The sequence below is a fragment of the Prionailurus bengalensis genome, chromosome A2 (assembly GCF_016509475.1).
Source record: "Prionailurus bengalensis isolate Pbe53 chromosome A2, Fcat_Pben_1.1_paternal_pri, whole genome shotgun sequence".
NCBI lineage: Eukaryota > Metazoa > Chordata > Mammalia > Carnivora > Felidae > Prionailurus > Prionailurus bengalensis.
In genome coordinates, this window is record NC_057348.1 from 86,973,634 (window position 1) to 86,992,542 (window position 18,909).

An 18,909-nucleotide genomic window follows, 5' to 3' on the forward strand; every position below is an offset into this window, starting at 1 on the left:
CTTGTCTGTTTCTTGGTTCTTTCTGTCCCCTTTGTAAAATGAAATTTATCTAAATGACATCTAAAATCTAGTCCAGTCTCATTTTTTTTTTTTTTTCATTCTAGGCTCTCCTCACTGCTCCAAATGATGATAATGGAACATCATTTCAAGAGATGGAGTGCTTTCTCACATATAAGTTCAGATCTTAGTTAACTTAAATAATAATAATACTTAAAAAAAATGGTTTAGGGGCACCTGAGTAGCTCAGTTGGTTAAGCGTCCAACTTTTGATTTTGGCTCAGGTCATGATCTCACAGTTTGTGGGATCTAGGTTTGAACCCTGCTGGGCTCTGCGCTAACAACGGGAAGCCTGCTTGGGATTCTTTCTCCCTCCTCCTCCTGCTCCTCCCCTATGAGCACGTGCATGTGCTCTCTCTTTCTCTCACAATAAATAAACATTTAGAAAACAAAACAGAAAAACAATGGTTTAAGTATTTCCTTATATTATAAGCTAAAGCAGATGAATATTTCCAATCAATTTTTAGAATTAGGACCTGTGTGCAAAAGCATGCTGTTTTAAAATCGAGATTGTAGATTAGAAGAATTTATCTTAAAAACATGGTATTTTATAAAGATTAAAACTGCCGTATGAATCATTCTATTGATTTAAATTGAAAAAACAACTTGACAAAAAAGGAGCTAAAATTAAAAGTTTTACGCTTCTTTATCGTGTTACACTAGCATGTACACAGCTATGTATAACTGAGAGCAGATCTGGGTAAGAATTATACCACTGTTGTTGATCTGTCACTCCATTCAGTATTGTTTTGGTCCTGGGAATGTAAAGTCTACTGAGTATTAAAGAATAATGGAGCAGGGGTAAATCTGTGAAATGGGAAATAGTTTCTACTTTGAAGAAATGTTGTATCAGGTTTATTACACAAATGATGTGAGAGTGAGGGGAGATGGAATCGGATAGTTCTAGATAAGAGATGTGGATAAGAAGCATGCAAAAATTTTGTTTAAATTCACTGAAAAAGAATGCATTTTAAAAAAAGGTATCACATCCCCCAACAAGGTTTAAGTTCATTTTATGCTATCTTAATATAACTGTCTTTTATTTCAGGGTTTTAAAAAGACTGTAAGTGTTCAGGACTTTTAGAAAGGTTAATCAAAGTGGCCTTTTAGTCTCAAAGTCGCATATTTTTCTTATATCTCTTGCCACTTAGAAACTTTTTAAGAGAACACCGGAAATAGACAAAATGCGAGAGCAAGGGGAAGTAAAAGATTTAGCTCTATAACTTATAGTGTATTTTGGAAGACTATTTTAAACAAGTGGTTTGGATTGTGAATTAATGTTTTTTCTCTGTTGACTCATTTTCACTCTGTGAACAGAAAAGTATTTATTTTAATGACTAGTTTTCGATTTCTGCTGCTCGTCAGGTCTGAAGCAAAAACGACCTGCTATAAAAGCAAACTATTTTCCCTTAGTGTGCTGGAGCCTATCCAAAATGTTCTCCTCCAGGGGTGGATGATGGTTCAAAAGAATCTGACACCATGGAAAGATCTCCATTACATGTCACTGAACTGAACTAATTCATTTATGAGCACAGCTCCTGACTCAAACATTGTGCTCCTTCCTAAGATTTTGCCCCTTCATTTAACTTGTACTAAATAACTTTTTGTCCACCCTTTATAAATATATTATCAAGCTTGTGGATATCTACTCTAATAAGATGCACCATGTATCAAGAAATATTTAGCTTTGGAAACTGCTCAGTTAGAATTCATCACCCCTACTGCATGTTATTACAATAACAAAATACAATACTTGTAATTCATAAGTATTTGATTCAAGTCTTGCAAACATTGTTATTGTTGCTAATAACAATAAAATAATTAATTGTATTATTTTTGGTGAAATGACCTTTCCACCCTTCAAACCAGCTACTTTACTCCTAACCTATGGAAATACATGGTTTTCCCTGACCATTCTATGCTTTTTATATAAATTCCCTTTAACTAGACTCATATTTCTAACTACAAGACTGAGCTCAAAGGTTGAGTTATTTTGAAAATCAAATACTATATAATGGATATTGCACTTAGTTCAGTACCTTATACGTGGTAAGTGCTCAGTAGTGACCTGCTATCATTCTTATTTCCAATTCCATTCTCCACTTTAGGTTCTGATCCTGCAGCCAAGGAGTACTGACCTCTTGTTCATACTCCTCGCACATGGTACAGTAGTTAGCATAATGGGTGAATAAATCATTGAACAGTATTTTTACATAGTAACATGGCTATATTCCTTAACAAGAGTTTTTAAATATTAATAAGCATTTGTACAAGATCCATTAATTTGCTCACTGTTTTTTTTTTAACTTTTACTTTTTTTTTTTTTAATTTTTTTTTCAACGTTTATTTATTTTTAAGACAGAGAGAGACAGCATGAACGGGGGAGGGGCAGAGAGAGAGGGAGACATAGAATCGGAAGCAGGCTCCAGGCTCCGAGCCATCAGCCCAGAGCCTGACGCGGGGCTCGAACTCACGGACCGCGAGACCGTGACCTGGCTGAAGTTGGACGCTTAACTGACTGCGCCACCCAGGCGCCCCAACTTTTACCTATTTTTGAGAGACAGAGAGAGAGCATGAATGAGGGAGGAACAGAGAGAGGGGAGACACAGAATCTGAAACAGGCTCCAGACTCTGAGCTGTCAGCACAGAGCCTGAGATGGGGCTCGAACCCACGACCATGAGATCATGACCTGAGCTGAAGTCAGACGCTTAACCAACTAAGCCACCCAGGTGCTCCTTGCTCAGTTCTTTAAAATGGTTGGTAAGTTTAGTTTACAAATGTCCCCTCAAAGTTTCTTTTCACTATCTGTTTATTACGTACTTTCATTAAGTATATAATGATTTCATTAAGTATATAATATATAACATTGGAGTGAATGTTAATGTAACCAATGTCAAGTTAACAAAACTTCTGAATTAGTGGCTACATTTATTAAAAATGAGATTCTACTATATATGTGAACTTATAAAAATAACAACTATATTAAGGTGGGTTAGATTTTTATAAAGGTTTGAAGTAACCCACAGTGGAAGAATCAAAATTACTGAAATTAATAAAAATTAATTTTCAGTAAGGAAACTATACACAGTCCTATGTTTTTGCTTTATATTGTCTTCTGTCACTTGACTAGGAGAAAAAAAAATTGCTTGTTCTATAATAAATAAAAATATCTTCCTTTATTTTGTCCCCCAAAGAATGAACAATTTCATACGGCTCAAGTGAGGGAAGATCTCCAACCTTCAAAATACTTTCTGGACTTCAAGATTTCCTGTTCAAAGTATACCGGGATTTACCTTCTCTTACAAGTGGCAATGACCTCGCTGAATTGTAGACATTAGATTTTGGAAGTCTTTAAGTACCTTTCATTTGTGTTGACTTAAATCACACATTTCATTAATTATACAGGTCATGCATTTGCCTAGGAGTTAAAATATTCACTTTCAAAATGAAATAAATGAAGACCAGCTGGTTTAGAGGACACAGGGCGAATGCAGGATGTATTTTAGAATTTATTTATTTATTTTTCTTTTAAGTCTTTGAATCCCTCATGTGTGGTGCCTTTCCATTTCCACATTTTAAGTTTATCCAAACTGGTTTCATGTCTTGCAGGAAAACCGTCAGTAGGGAGAAGAGTCGATTCAAACATGAGTAAAGAAAAAGGACTCAGCAGCACGCTCCACTCCAATCTCTACACAGTAATTGACAGGAGTTATTTTCAGGGAAAATTCAACTTTCAAAGCTTATATTATGAACAAAACATTACTATGACGGATTTTTTAAACAAAAATAACATGGGTATTTTCATGGAACGTGTGCAGAAAGAAAAATATTTTAAGAAATATTATGGGTTTTCTAAACAAGGTAAATATCCCCTCGAGGACTCTCTCACCTTTTTGCATGAGTGCCCGTTGGGTAATACCGGGAACAGGATATGCCATCCCAGGCACAGTATGGGTCTCGAGCCAGGCAGCAATCAGCACAAGCACTTCCATACATGTCACACTGATGGAATCTCACTTGGGCCACGGCAGAAGCAGATCCGATATACAGCTGTTGCTAGAGACATCAAAGAACAGAGAGGCCACTAGTAGAAACGGGACAGAACTCTCAGTGATCTTCACCTCTGTGAATATTCATTTAAATTACTGCAGTTACTGAGGATGGATAATGGAACATCGATACTTCCATTTTTTCTAAGATGGGAAATACTCCTATAGACCTGGAAGCTCGAGCAACAAAACTGCTTAACTGAGCTTGACAAAATCTTAGGAAGCTGACTTTTCTTTTGTTATCTAAATAGAAAGACTCATCAATTAATGCTGTAGGCCTTTTTAAAAGACCTGGGGGAACGTCCAATAACAGACTGGATAAGTAAATGCTCTTTTGTTGTTGCATCTTTTTTTAAAAAATTTTTCTTAATGTTTTTTTAAATTTATTTTTGAGAGAGAGACAGAGAGAGAGAGAGAGAGAGAGAGAGAGAGAGAGAGAGAGAGAGAGAATGAGTGTGGGAGGGGCAGAGAGAGACAGTGCGACACAGAATCTGAACCAGGCTCCAGTCTCTGAGCTGTCAGCAGAGAGCCTGATGTGGGGCTCCAACTCACAAACTGCGAGATCATGACCTGAGCCAAAGGCAGATGCTCAACCGACTGAGCCACCAGGCATCCCTGTTGTTTCATATTTTAAACTGAGATGTAATTAACAAATAACATTATATTAGTTTCAGTGTATACATAATGATTCCATATTTGCATATTGGGAAATGATCAACATAATAAGTCTGGTTAACACTCTTCAACACGCAGGGAGAGTTGTTCTTGTGTGGTGAAAACTTTTCAAATAAGTATTAGGGTATTATTTAGTATAATCACCATGGCATACATTACATCCCCAGGTCTTCCTTTGTAACTGGAAGTTTGTACCTTAGGATCACCTGCACATTTTGCTCACTTCCCATCCCCTGCCTCTGGGAGCTGCCAAACTGTCCTATTCATGAATTCGTTTTCTGTTGTTGCTTTGTGTGTTTTAATTCCACATATCAGTAAGTTTGTATGGTTTTTGTATTTCTTCGACTTATTTCACTTAGCATAATGCCCTCAAGGTCCATTCACATTGTCACAAATGGAAGGATTTCCTTCTTTTTTGTGGCTGAATAATGTTCCAATATTCCACATATATACATCATTTTCTCTATCCATTCATCCATTGATGGCACTTAAGGTTGTTTCCATGTCTTGGCCATGGTAAATAATACTGCAATAAACATGGGTGCAGATGGCTTCCAGACTGAGTACTTTGTTTCCTTTGGATAAATACCCAGAAATGACACTGCTTAATCATATGCTGGTTCTATTTTTAATAAATTGAGGAAACTCTGCACTGTTTTCCATATTGGCTGTAGCAATCTACACTCCAACCAATAGTGTACATTAACACTAAACATTTAAAAGAGTAACGAAGATACATACAGAGAGAATGACATGGAATCAACTGTAAGATCTGTTGTGAAGTAAATACAAGTAGCAGAGCAATGAACGTTGCATGTTCTTGTTCGCCTAAACATAAATGGTTATTTATAAATAAATTTGAGGGAATATATGTACCAACTACTTCTGGAAAAAGTTTCACCAGTAACTGGTTCTAGTAAAGCGGAGAGGCGTTTGTGTTTCACTGCACATTCTTCTGTGTTACCATCATTACCGTTATTTTTTCCCTTAAAAATGTTAACAAAAAAATTACAGAATAACATCCTATCATGATTATAGAGGTAAATCTACTCTCATGTACTTTCCTCCAATAAGAGAAAATAAAGAAACCTACTACATGTAAACCACTATGTATTTTTACTAGAATACAACTGTAACTTGTTTATGTATAAACACATGTACTTATGCTCTTCATTCTTGCCTTTACTCACATATAGAACACAAACACATAACACACAACTTACTCTCTTTGAAGAAATCTCCATAGAAATAATAGGAACTGGATCCTGCAAGACATTTTTTAAAGTTCTTATTAAAGAAACATAGGAATATACCTTAATATGGTCGCAATCATCTGAACTCCTATTAGGTATGTGAGTGGTTCTATGCTAGTCCATAGCTTTCATTTTAGCAAATCAATAGGAAAACATAATTACATTAAAATATAGCTTTCTTTAAAAAAAAATCTTTTTAATGGAGTAGAACAGATATGTAAGATGAAAAAAGTAGTGGCTAATCTAAGTAGCTTACCATTTGTTTCTGAAATGTAATTTTTGTATTTGGGTTTGAATATTACTCTTGTTTGGGAAACCCAAATATCTCTAAATAAAATAATAAAGGCACAGCATTCTTTCTTACAATTTGAACCAGTAGAAGTGAAACAGTTATGTCTTTCAATTGGTGTTATTATTAGGAAACCATGTGATCTTTAATTGTTTTAATCCAAGTCTAATCAGAATACTTTTCTGTTGGGAGTTATTGTGGTCAAACACTATGAACCCAGGATGCTCTGAGAAAGATGAATAACTTCATTGCCTTAGAAATGCACCAGAGGAAAGAAAATCTATCACAACGTTGTTTTTTTTGTTTTGTTTTGTTTTTTTAATTTTTTTTTCAACGTTTATTTATTTTTGGGACAGAGAGAGACAGAGCATGAACGGGGGAGGGGCAGAGAGAGAGGGAGACACAGAATCGGAAACAGGCTCCAGGCTCTGAGCCATCAGCCCAGAGCCCGACGCGGGGCTCGAACTCACGGACCGCGAGACCGTGACCTGGCTGAAGTCGGATGCTTAACCGACTGCGCCACCCAGGCGCCCCTATCACAACGTTTTGAGAGCCTGTGTGTTATTTTAGGGTTGGTGATTAAAACTAGAGGGTCTCTAATGAGTACCACAACTCAGAAGGATTCTGCAAGCAGACAAGCAAGAGGCAGGTGAGATCTACACGATGGATGATTATTCTTCAAAGAATTATTTTTTGAAAGAGAAAATTTGATCCCGTGTCAATATTTTTTTCAATATTTTAAACTATAGAACACTTTATTCATGCATACATGCACTTATTTATTCATTCAAGTGATAATTTTTTTTTTAGTGTTGATATAAACAAGATACTGTGGGGGAAGGCTCCTAATATAGTAGCTATGGTCACTATTGTGAAATGAAATCTTACATAGAAATCCAATATGCAAGATAGACAAAAACATAGCTGCTCTGGTTGAGATAGGAACATGGTCAGCTTTGGGTGCAGCTATGGGGAATCTAATCTCCAGACAGCTAAGGTGAAATGAACTGTTTTTTATCAATAAAAATATTTTCATACATATTCATAACATACACATACAGTCAATCTTAATAATTTACAGACTGTTTTTTTTTTTTTTTGCAAATTTTCTGAATTGCTTAAATTTATTTGTAATCCCTTCATTAATACTTATGGTGTCCTGTGGTCATTCATGGACATGTGCAGGCACACAGAAGCAATACATTTTAGTTGCCTTATAAGTATGACCCCAACACAGGTCAATCATTGCAACACTCTGCCTTCTTGTTTCAGCTTTTGTATTGTAAACAAGTGTCCTTTCGATGGTCTATTTCATGCTTTGTGTTGGCAATTTTGATGTTTAAAACAGCCTTTAAGCAAAGTGTTGAAGCACTGTATAGTGTTTCTAAGCTTCAAAAGGCTGTGATGTGCATTGTGGGAAAATACATGTGTTAAATAAGATTTGTTCAGGCATGAGTTATAGTGCTGTGGAACAAAGTTCAATGTTAGTTAATAAACTATATGTGAAATAAGGTGTCTTTAAATAAAAACACAAAAAGAACAATGCTGTATATTGATCAGTTGACAAAACTGTTGTGACTAGAGGCCCACAGGAACGTAACCTTCTATTTCCCATAGGAGCATCAGTCAGTATTCACTAATTTAGTGTTCATGGTGATTCTAAAGACCATAACTGCCTTAAATATTGAGACTTGAGTCTGTGTGTGTGTGTGTGTGTGTGTGTGTGTGTGTGTATGCATGCATACAATTGCTTTTGTCATGTCTAATCCTTCCATTATCATTTTGCAGTTTTCTCTTTTTTAGTAAATTCTTTGTGTAATTGCTATGTTATAATAAAAGGCGATATGCTTATCATATCCCAACGTGCACAATATGAAACCTACTGCTTTGTCTGTGTTGACAGTACATTTGTAAAATGAGACTCTGCGATAATGATTCTGGAATTCGTATGTGGTATGTGTTATTTCTTTAAGTCACAGTTCATGCTAGCGAGGTTAATATTAGCATTTTCATTTGAATAGTCTACAATAATCAAACAGATGCATCAGGATTTTAAACCATTTCTCACTTCAGATTCACTCTGAATTCACAACATACCTGTTAGAAGAAAAAAAAAAAGTGAGCCAGCATCTTTAATATTTGCAACTCACTGGCAATTGTTAATACATAAATGTTGGCTATTTCATTTCATTTTATTTTTTTACTAAAAATACCTTGAATATCTGAAGTTCTTCTAGAATTACTTCTTCCATTGATTCTGTTTCTTGGTTATAAATCGTGATTACTTTCAGCACAATTCCATTATCTGTAAGAAAGCAAAAGAAGAGATAAACCAGAAGCTTATCACAATCTGGTTTTCAAAAAATTAAAAACCATGCAGCACCTATGAATTTGAATAAGATTTGAGATCTAGATGTATGAAAATTTTACTCATTGTTAGTTAAAACAATATGACCACTCATACATTCATATCTTAAAATGGCAAAAAAAAAAAAAAATAAAAAGGGCAAAAAATAACTGTATGTCTGGCTAAGAAATAAGACCAAATAATATGTAATTATTTTTCAAATAATGTGATTCAGAAACTCAATTAAAGACTGAGAAATCAAAATATATTAATATATATACAATTATATCTGGTACTATATTACATATATATACACTTTTAATAAGAAAAATGTCAGTATATACTACTGAGAGAACAGCATAAGTCCTCCCGTACTAATCATTTAACTTCTGTAATTATCAATAGTTTTATAAATTTAAATTCATAATTTAAAATTTCACCTAATTTTTATTATACTTGATATTCTGAGCTTGTTCTTTCCAATAAAAATTTTAATAAGACACTAATTTGCTTGTAAGAATAATGTGGTGTAGTGCTAAAAATAGCTCAGGAAAAATAAGCACTTTGAAGGTGCTGGTCTAAGAATTTCTATGGTATGTAAGCAGTTTGTTTAAAAATTACCAAATCATGAGGGTGGGTTAATAAAATTTGATTAAAATAAAATGAGTAAAAATTACCTATATAATACATGAAAAGGAATCCAAACTATAATTTTTAAGCCAAGAATACATAGCACCTTAAAATTATTATATCAAGCAAAACACAAAGATGAAACTCAAATTATTAATTTGCAACTAGTGACTTGCAATAAAGACCCTTCCTATATACAGTATTTTATACACACCCACACAATATTAAAGCACAGGGAAAAATCATTATCATTTGTGAGATTTTCCAATGTACTCACCACACATTCATCAAGTATCTTCTTTTGTGTTGAAAAGCTGTGGCTCAATATGATGGTATCCTTGAGTTAAAAATCATTTACATGATAGCATAAATATTTATCTGATATTTCTGGAATTCTCTCAAATAGCTTTGGTCAATCTAACAAGAAAGTATTTCTAAAAACAGTCTTGGACTGATATACTGTTTATGACCGGTACTTTTCCAGGTCATAAATATGTTAAAAATAACATACCTTTTGCCATGATTAATTTTTATCAAATATTTTTCTTACTTATGACTCTTGAAAAGAAAAAGCTCTATTAATGTCACTATGAGTGAATTCATGGCCAAGTAATTTGAAGTCTATTAAAGAAACGTGACACTTTGTTAATCTTGAATCTGCAGTGCAGAGAATCATGAACATTAACCTCCTAAAATAAGGATAAAATACAGCCTACACCAGAGATCAATTTCTGCAAATCAGATGAAGGTTTCCTTACTGAAATCTTTGCTTTTTAAAAAAGTGTGAGTGGAGAAGCCCAAGCACCAATATTAGTATCATATTCTGGTTCCTGATCTAAGTATATGCAATGTCTCTGTAGAATTATGTCTGTGATTAAAGTTACGTATGGTAGGATGCTTACTCTTCTAAATACCAACTGCTATAGCAATGATTATAATGTATATTAAAAAAAAACGAAACGATAATTTAAAAGATTTTTTAAATGTCTATAGATTTTTAAAGTACTTGACAGAATTTTTATCTATTATCCAGATGCCAAAAGGTCCAAAGATTTCAAATTCTCTACCACAAGCTATATGTATGGAATTGAAGTTATATATTTATTTGAAAATGTCCCTTTTCAGCATATTTCTTTGTTTTATTAATGCAGGATATTATAGCTTTGCTCTAAAAGTTTGCCTCCATTATGGGTAACAAATGCCCCATTTTTGTACAAATGGATGATTCTGATGGGGCCTGATAAGCAGTGTTGTGATTATAGACTCGGGTGAAGTTACTGTCCCAAGCTGTTTAACAAATCTTGAGACCTTACTTAACAGCCAAAGGCGGGAAGGGATCTGGGGACTGAGTGCAGAACCATCCTTGCTATGGCAGCCTACTTCTTCTAGGAGTTCTGTCTGGAACCAATGCTGTTTATGGAAATCAATTAATCCTAATCCATTTATTCAAGGATATTGACTGTGTATCAGGAATTATGGGCTGTAGCCGCCTCAAATCCTCTCTTCCACTGCAGAGAAAAAGCAGTGTGCAGGGGCACTTGGGTGGCTCAGTTGGTTAAGTGTCTGACCTCGGCTGAGGTCATGATCTTGTGGTGTGTGAGTCTGAGCCCCATGTTGGGCTCTGTGCTGACAGCTCAGAGCCTGGAGCCTGCTTTAGATTCTGTGTCTTTCTCTTTCTCTCAAAAATAAATAAAAACATTTAAAAAAAGCAGTGTAAAAATGGGCTAATGGATTAATAGATTTGTTGATAGGTTTTAAAAATATTAATAATGTTAATGATTTTAAGATTCAGTACATGCGTCTCAGTACTTTGTAATCTCTTTACCTGTCCCAATAAACAAGACATCATATTGGCCATCCTCAGCTTCCACTCGATCCACTGCTATTTGTTTCAGGTTATATCTTCCATCTGTTTTTACCAGGATTGGTTTTTTATGGGCAGGTTTTATGGGCTGGTACATAAGTGGATGGCTTCTTGCAAATCGGATGGCTTCATCAGGATAGTCTTTGGTGGTTCCGTACCTCCCACCATTAACTTTGCTGGCACACTGCAATACAAGTGGATAATATTTTTGTCTTACGCATAAAGAGCAAATTTGCAATCAATTATGAAAACAATCAGAAAACTGGATGTGTTCAATGAATTAACTGCAGTTAGAAATACTTAGTAACCACATATCCTTCATTAGAGAAATAAAATCTGCATTAACAATTGCAAATAAAGACTGAACCATCCCAAACATGCAGCACTAGAAAAATACAGAAAGCAGTGATATCTTGGGAAAGTGAAGTATATTTAATACTGTACAATTTGAAGGTGGTAAAAATGAATATCATCATAAATACTGTTATTATTTCCCATTTTCTGAAATTTTTTAATTTTTTCACATTGTAATTTAAGTTTTGAAGATAAACCATGTTTATAACAGAGCAAAAGCCTCTTTGTTGTGCTAAATCCTCCTCCCGAATTAAGGATCACAACTGCACAAAATAGTTTTCCCATTATTGAGACTAAGATAATATGATTGGTGATGGTTTCAGCAGACTCACTGACTATACAATCTTGGTGCTGTAACAAAGAAAACTATTTAAATTCTGTCAGTGTATCGCTTCTCGGCCTTTTGGCTAAGATCAAGTGTAAATTCTGTCAGTGTTAATTAAGAAAAAAAAACCCTCTCCATTCTACTGTAATCTGCATGAATTTATATTATTTCTGTATGGATTCAACACAATAAATTGAGAAAGTGAGAAATATTTGCAAAAACATGCTTAAATTCTTAATTTATTGACTCTAAAAATAAATGTTCAACAGCACCTAAGTAACTTCTTGGAATACCTTTAAGTGTGTTGATTCATGCTTGTTATTAAGCACTCCCTTATTTCGTATATTTCCCTCCAGAATCAGCAGCAATTGCAATGATTATGTTGATAAAGAATTTTCCACTTTAGAGTATAAATACAGTAGTGTAGTAATCAGATTCTGCAAAGAGGGCATTTTTAATGGTCTGTTTTAAAATTCAGGTCATATTTCTTAATTTGGCCTGAATTTTTCACTGGAGTGTACTTACATGATACATAATTGGAAACATTCTGGACCAGCCTGGAAGCAGTTCAGTAACCAGTCACTTCCTCCAAATCTCCTTTAATACCATGTGGTTTCAAGAAGCATTTCCAGCAAAGCCACAGGAGTGGGTTTTCTCCATTTAAATTGTAATTTCAATCAATAGAGTGAAATAAAGTATACTTTATGTCTTACTGGAAGTAATAATTTTAAGCTAGTGAGAATGATTGAAATGGTAAAGCTTTACACTTGTTAATGGAGGTAAGGTTTGTTTCCACTTTGAATTTTGGCTCTGCAAAAATGGTTTCTACTTGACTTGCAAGTACTTGTGGAATGAGCACAGCGATGGGTTTTCACCAGCTGCTCAAGAAAAAGTGTAGACTTTTGACTTGTATGACAAGTTAAATGTTTGTTCTCCGTGGTCTGTGAGCACATACAATGAGCTGACATTTTTCCAACATAGTTTTGCACAGGACACATGACACAAATTCATCATCATTGTCATTGGCATCATCGTTTTTAGATACACATGTAAGTAAAAGCACAAAAGCTTGGCTAATCAGGGAGAATGTCAGCAGCATGAGTTCACAGGTGAGTGGTGAAACTTCTGGAACTCTAGGAGCACTTTTGTATTGGCATTTTCCTTCTAAGAGCCAGGAAGGATGCTGAATGAGATGCTAAGTATACTGGTAAGGTAGAGAAAAAGCTTAATTCAGTGATGCTAAAGTGAGAAGAAAGGAGAAAGTGTGGCTGGGGGAACGTGGAGGCTGACTCAAATATTAGGATGTGAATACATGGTAACTTTCTCACGCTTGGAAATTCTATGTGGCACCAGTTCCTCTGAAGAAATGGAGGAATAGGATACTCTCTTTACTGGATGTTTCTGTGTTCACCAGTTATCTCAAAAATAAATTTTCTTTTGGGGATACTTAGCCAAAATATCAATGACAATCTATAATTTATCAGGCTGCTTAGATGTTCTCACTGTAGATTTTTTTTTCCATTAAATAAAAAGCGTACAACCAGATACAAGAATCGGTATTTCTTTACCATGCAAGTAATGAAGCACATTTTTAGATGTAGAATTTCTTAATTGTTTAATGCAAGTTTTGTAAAGCATCTGAAACACTGAATAAAATATTACTAAAAGAGCCTTTAAAACCTAAGAATACTTTGTTCAATGTCTAAACTTACAGAACCAGGTCTTGGGTAAGGGACTTTTCCTTCATAGAGTGACCAGTGGTATTCAGGTCCTTCCTTATGTGCATATGGTCCATTAAAGGCTGCCCGGATGCTAGACATATGATAGACACATATTGCATGCCCCCTAAATATGTTACTGGAAAAAAAAAGATAATTACTATACTGGAGCTGACTAGCAGTCATCTAATCAAATCCTTCAGACTACAGAAATAAGGATAAAGTCTTTTGGATAAAACAGTTGCAACATCTTAAGTATAGGATATTCTACAAATATGAACTACTGCAATATTTCAAGTACTGGAACTCTAAAACTTACCGTTTCTTTACCTTATTACAAGAAACTGAAAATGGCACTGTTAGACTAAAAAAAGTGACACTTGTCACCTCACTTTATTTCTAAATCTTACATTGTGTCTTTATATTTTTTATTAAGGAAAATATCGCCTGAATATTTAAAAAGATTCATTCCCAAGTTGAATTACTCATTTTGGAGAGAGCATGAGCAGGGGAGGGGCAGAGGGAGAGGGAGAGAGAGAATCCCAAGTAGGCTCCGTGCTGTCAGCACAGAGCCCCATGCAGGGCTCCATCTCAGGAACCATGAGATCATGACCTGAGCCAAAATCAAAAGTCAGATGCTTACGTGACTGAACCACCCAGGTGCCCCTGAATTATTCATTTTAAGCTTTATCTCCTTGTATGCTGTTTCATATTCTGAGTAGACAGTGCTCACCTAATCACTACGCTGTTAGTATTGCTAATTCCGTTCAAATTTTATTTGATTTCTCAATGTATATGATTAAATAACAAGTTAAAGTCTCATGAAACTTTGGGACTTTGTTCCATTCTTCATGTTAGGTCATACAGGCATTAATAAGCTTGCTGTATGTTCCCTTCTCCAGTGACTTCCAGGTCACTGAAACTGCACTAGAGTGGAAAGATGACTGGATTACACTAGATTAATTTGGGGAAAATGACTTAAATTGTATAAAACTCAGAATCTTTACCTCCAGAACTATCAGCAATTAGAATCATTTTTTTAAATAAAACGTTCTACTTATAAAGGATAAAGACACCAGTTGACTACAATGAGTTTTACTGGGGACATTTGTGATAAATTTCTGCAAAAAGGACATTTTTAAATAATTTGTTTTAAAAATCTGGCCATATTTCTTAATTTGGTATTATCTGAACAAATTCAAACATTTCCCCAGCCTCCTCACTGTGAGAAGCAAAATAATTAATGTTTGTGAAAGTGCTTTCAACACAAAGTTTCAACAACACATAGTTCTTTATAAACGTAAAAGTTCCTATACTCTGAGACACCTGTAGAGCAGCAGTTATGTTACTGTCTTAGGACATCAATTCACACATTTTATAACACACCTTGAAGCAATTGGAAATGCCTCCAATAGTGAGAAAACCAGAGATAGTCTCCCAACTAAAGTGGCAATAAACCTTTGATCACTATGCTACAAATATCAACCTTTAAGTCAGGTAACAGCTGGGACACCTTTTCCTCAGATTTATGTAAAAAATGAACAGTCAAAATTGAAATTATGGGAAAAAATAATGTGTTGTCTTTGAAATCTAGACAGTTCCATTATGCTATCATTTAGGAAAGTACTGTACAAAGTGATCATACTAACCTGTGGAAAAACTATTCTGGTTATCCCATAGCTTTTATTTATTATAAAACCATGGGATTAGAATGCAACGTGTAAATTCCTTACAGGCATGAAAGCGAAGATGAAGTTAAAAAAAAAAGTGAGGACTGTGAACTGTGACAACTTCCAATCTACATTCACTAATTTTCTTTGCATCAAGGAAGAACTGATAGCAAAATTGTTTCCATATTTCTCTGCTGAAGAGAAGGTCTCCTTACAATTGCACAATATTTATCAAAAGAACTTTATTATTTTTTTTTCAAAGTGACCATAAGAAATCACCTGCTGAAAAAAACAAACAACTTTGTGGAGAAATCGAGAACAAACAAGGTAAAAATTACAACATAGCTGAAGACCAGTGCAGTGCAAAAGAGGAAGTGAGTTCTGGCATTCTATCCTTGTCTAGAGAATTGAGGGATATTCTTTACTTCTCATTTAGAATTGAGGGATATTCTTTACTTCTCATTCCAGTCATTCAGCTCCAGTCTCTCCTATCTGGAAAGACACACTCAAGAAATTATATGTGTAAACTGTCAACCAAAACTGATGCTAGTAATATTTTTTCATTCATGTACTGCCACACATGAAGTAGTATTTCATTTTTCCCAACACTCCTCAATGGACATAAAATAAAACATGTTAAAGAGAAAAGTAATAGATTCTAGGCCCTAAACTTAAACATCTTATTTAAATTTAAAACATGGAAAGCAAATCATAAATACATGTTCTCTGTGAATCCACATAGGACTGGGACAGCCTGAGTAAGAGAGTGAGCATAAGAGAGAGTGCTCTATTTAAGAGCTCTTGATTAAGGAATCAAGGAGTATTTCTTATAGATGGCAACTGACAAGTACTGGTGAACTGATATAAACCAGTGTTGGAAGACAGTCATTTAAAGCAAGAGAGGTGGGTAAATAAAATCATAGTGATGGGACCCATGGATTCTGTCAAGGTATAATCTAAAAAGCATAACATCAGACAGCCAGAGGAAAAACTTCCAAAACTGAGTAACAGTTGACAAAGACATTTGAAAACCTGACTCGGAAAACTATATGACAATTAAAGTAATTATTCTACCCTCTATAACCCAAAACTCGGATCTTATAAACTATATGAGAAGAAAATCATTCTATTGTAGGTCAGAGAGGGAGGAAATTAGGATACTGAGCACAGAAGGATGCTGGGGTGCTTCAAACAGACACGCAGATCTGAATTGAGATCATGGCTTTAAAAATGAAAGAAAACTTGCAAACATGAGAGCAAAGAGAAATTGGTGACATAAAAAAGAGACAATGACAATGACAATGGGTCAACAGTATTTCCAACTTACAGACGGCATGAAAGGGTAAGGCATATTTTGTTTCATAATGTTTTTATTGACCGTATGCATTTCTCACCTGGTAGTGTTAAAGAGTCCAAATATCACTGGGTTCTTAGGATCTCTGGTATGTAGCAAGAAAATATCCTCTGAAAATTAAAGTCCATTACATTAGTATTTGTAGTCCTCTTTGCATGTAAAGAAAATATATGGACATAAAGTAGCTAAGAATCCATTACAGATATAAGATATCAATGTCTTTCCATACACGGTCATACGACCCTGACCAAATCACAAAAAAGCGAAATACTTGGCTATTCAGGATGACTCTGAGCTGGGCCTTACGGAAGGAACGAGGTGCTGACTGTAAGCTACACAGAGGGATCTCCTGTTCCTGCAACTCCTTTGACCCCACCATGTGGACCTGGCCAAAATGAGAAGAACGGAAACTTGCACACTGCAGGAAGCAAGTCTCCATAAGTTAGATAGTGAGGGTTTATCGAGGGGAACAAACATCAAAGGGTAACATTTAATTCTTTCAATTCAGTAAGATTTACCTAATTCATCAAAATATGTGTCAATTCCATTCATTCCTGGTACTGAGCAAACGAGTCTTGCTTTGAGGAATGTGCTCCACTTATTGACCAGTATTCTCTGTCCTCCTACATCATTCTGTGACAAACAAAATCATGCAAATGAGTACCAAAACAACTTTTTAACAACAAATTTTGCAATATTAAACAGGCAGATGGCAAGAGTTGTAGCTTTTTTATTTAATCTGGAAATTGGAGCCTAATACTCAAATAATACCACAGATGCATTTCCCCATAAACATTCTTTGAGATTTCCACCTTCCGCCTGGTTAGTATACTTTTACTCTGTCCATTAAATATACTTTCCAGGTGTTAAAGAATGCTAATAGACTGGTGTTTCTTATATAAAGCACTGGTAACGGTAACCTTCAATATTATTTTATTGATAAATACGGTATCATAATACGGTAACCTTCAATATTATTTTATTGATAAATAATCTGCTTATCTCAGAAAAAGCACGATTATTTTTTTCTTTTAGAAAAATCTTGAATTACATACACATACATATGCACACACCATACCTATATGTTTGCACACATATATACACACAAATGTACATCCATGGCTATACATATGTATTTATAACTTTCTTCTTCAATTTATTCTGAAATATCAAAGTAACTTAACAGCTGTAATATTATTAGCAATCTGTCAATATATATTGCTCCTTCAGTTGATTTTGAATGTCTCCCAACAGCCTATCTGTTGGTTAAGCGTCCAACTCTTGATTTCAGCTCAGGTCATGATCTCATGGTTTATGGGACTGAGCCCCACATCAGGCTCTGTGATGACAGTGCAGAACTTGCTTGGGATTCTCTCTCTCTCTCTTTCTCTCTCTCTCTCTCTCTCTCCCCCCCCCTCAAAAATAAATGAATGTAAAAAAAAAATATCAAACCTTCAGGAGATGTGAAGTATAATTATTAGACAGCAAATACTGATTTTAGGCAGCCTACAGAATACTAGAAAGTATTTTATAGTAGAAAGCCTACTGGGACACCTAGGTGGCTCAGTCCATTAAACGTCTATCTCTGGATTTTGGCTCAAGTCATTATCTTGCAGTTTGTGAGTTCAAGTCCCGTGTCAAGCTCTGTGCTAACAGCGCAGAGCCTGCTTGGATTTCTCTCTCTCCCTCTCTCTGTGGCCCTCCCCTGCTCACGCTGTCTCTCTCTTGCTCTATCAAGTAAATCAACTTACAAAACTTAAAAAGAAACTTAAAAAATAAAGAAAAAAAAACGAACAAATGACCAAGGCCTGACCATAAATTGTGAGCTAAGCACACGGATGAGAGAGAAAGGCAGTCCTCACCACACAGAGTCTCCCCACTCTGGTGTAAATTGCATGGGCACTGTTTTCTGCCTCTAGGGCCTTCTCGGTAAAAAAGAAATACACTTTGTTGTCATCTCGGTCTTCATTGTCAGGAATCATATATGAACCTACAAATTTTGGTTCTACAGGTATAAAAAGGTAGAAGAAAAGTAAAACAGCTATTACAAGAAAATGACAAGGTTATTCTAATATATTACATATCACACAAACACTTCAGCGTAACTTTCAACATTTCATGAAGAAATAATTTCCTTTAAATGTTGTATGCACACTAAAATCATGTAGATATCTCCATTCTCTTTGCAAACTAACATTTTGTTTGGAACTATTAGAGGCAATTTTAATAGGAAAATAAGAGTCACGAAAGGAAAAATCAGTTTGAAACAGCATACCTTAAAATTCATTCAAAGAACAGATTAGGGGCATGAGGGTGATCATCT

The 18,909-nt window shown here is 35.0% G+C and overlaps 1 protein-coding gene across 1 annotated transcript in view; it reads right to left on the reverse strand.

Moving 5' to 3' along the window:
* SEMA3E (semaphorin 3E) overlaps window positions 1–18,909 on the reverse strand; it is a 243,916-nt gene that overhangs the window by 23,515 nt on the left and 201,492 nt on the right. Inside the window, exons 7-14 of the mRNA XM_043588729.1 lie at window positions 18,449–18,591; window positions 17,105–17,219; window positions 16,627–16,696; window positions 13,557–13,701; window positions 11,127–11,349; window positions 8,538–8,629; window positions 6,006–6,047; window positions 3,948–4,114 (exon numbers count right to left, since the gene is read on the reverse strand). Of these exons, the coding sequence (XP_043444664.1) occupies window positions 3,948–4,114; window positions 6,006–6,047; window positions 8,538–8,629; window positions 11,127–11,349; window positions 13,557–13,701; window positions 16,627–16,696; window positions 17,105–17,219; window positions 18,449–18,591 (997 nt within the window). The remainder of the gene's footprint in view (window positions 1–3,947; window positions 4,115–6,005; window positions 6,048–8,537; window positions 8,630–11,126; window positions 11,350–13,556; window positions 13,702–16,626; window positions 16,697–17,104; window positions 17,220–18,448; window positions 18,592–18,909) is intronic.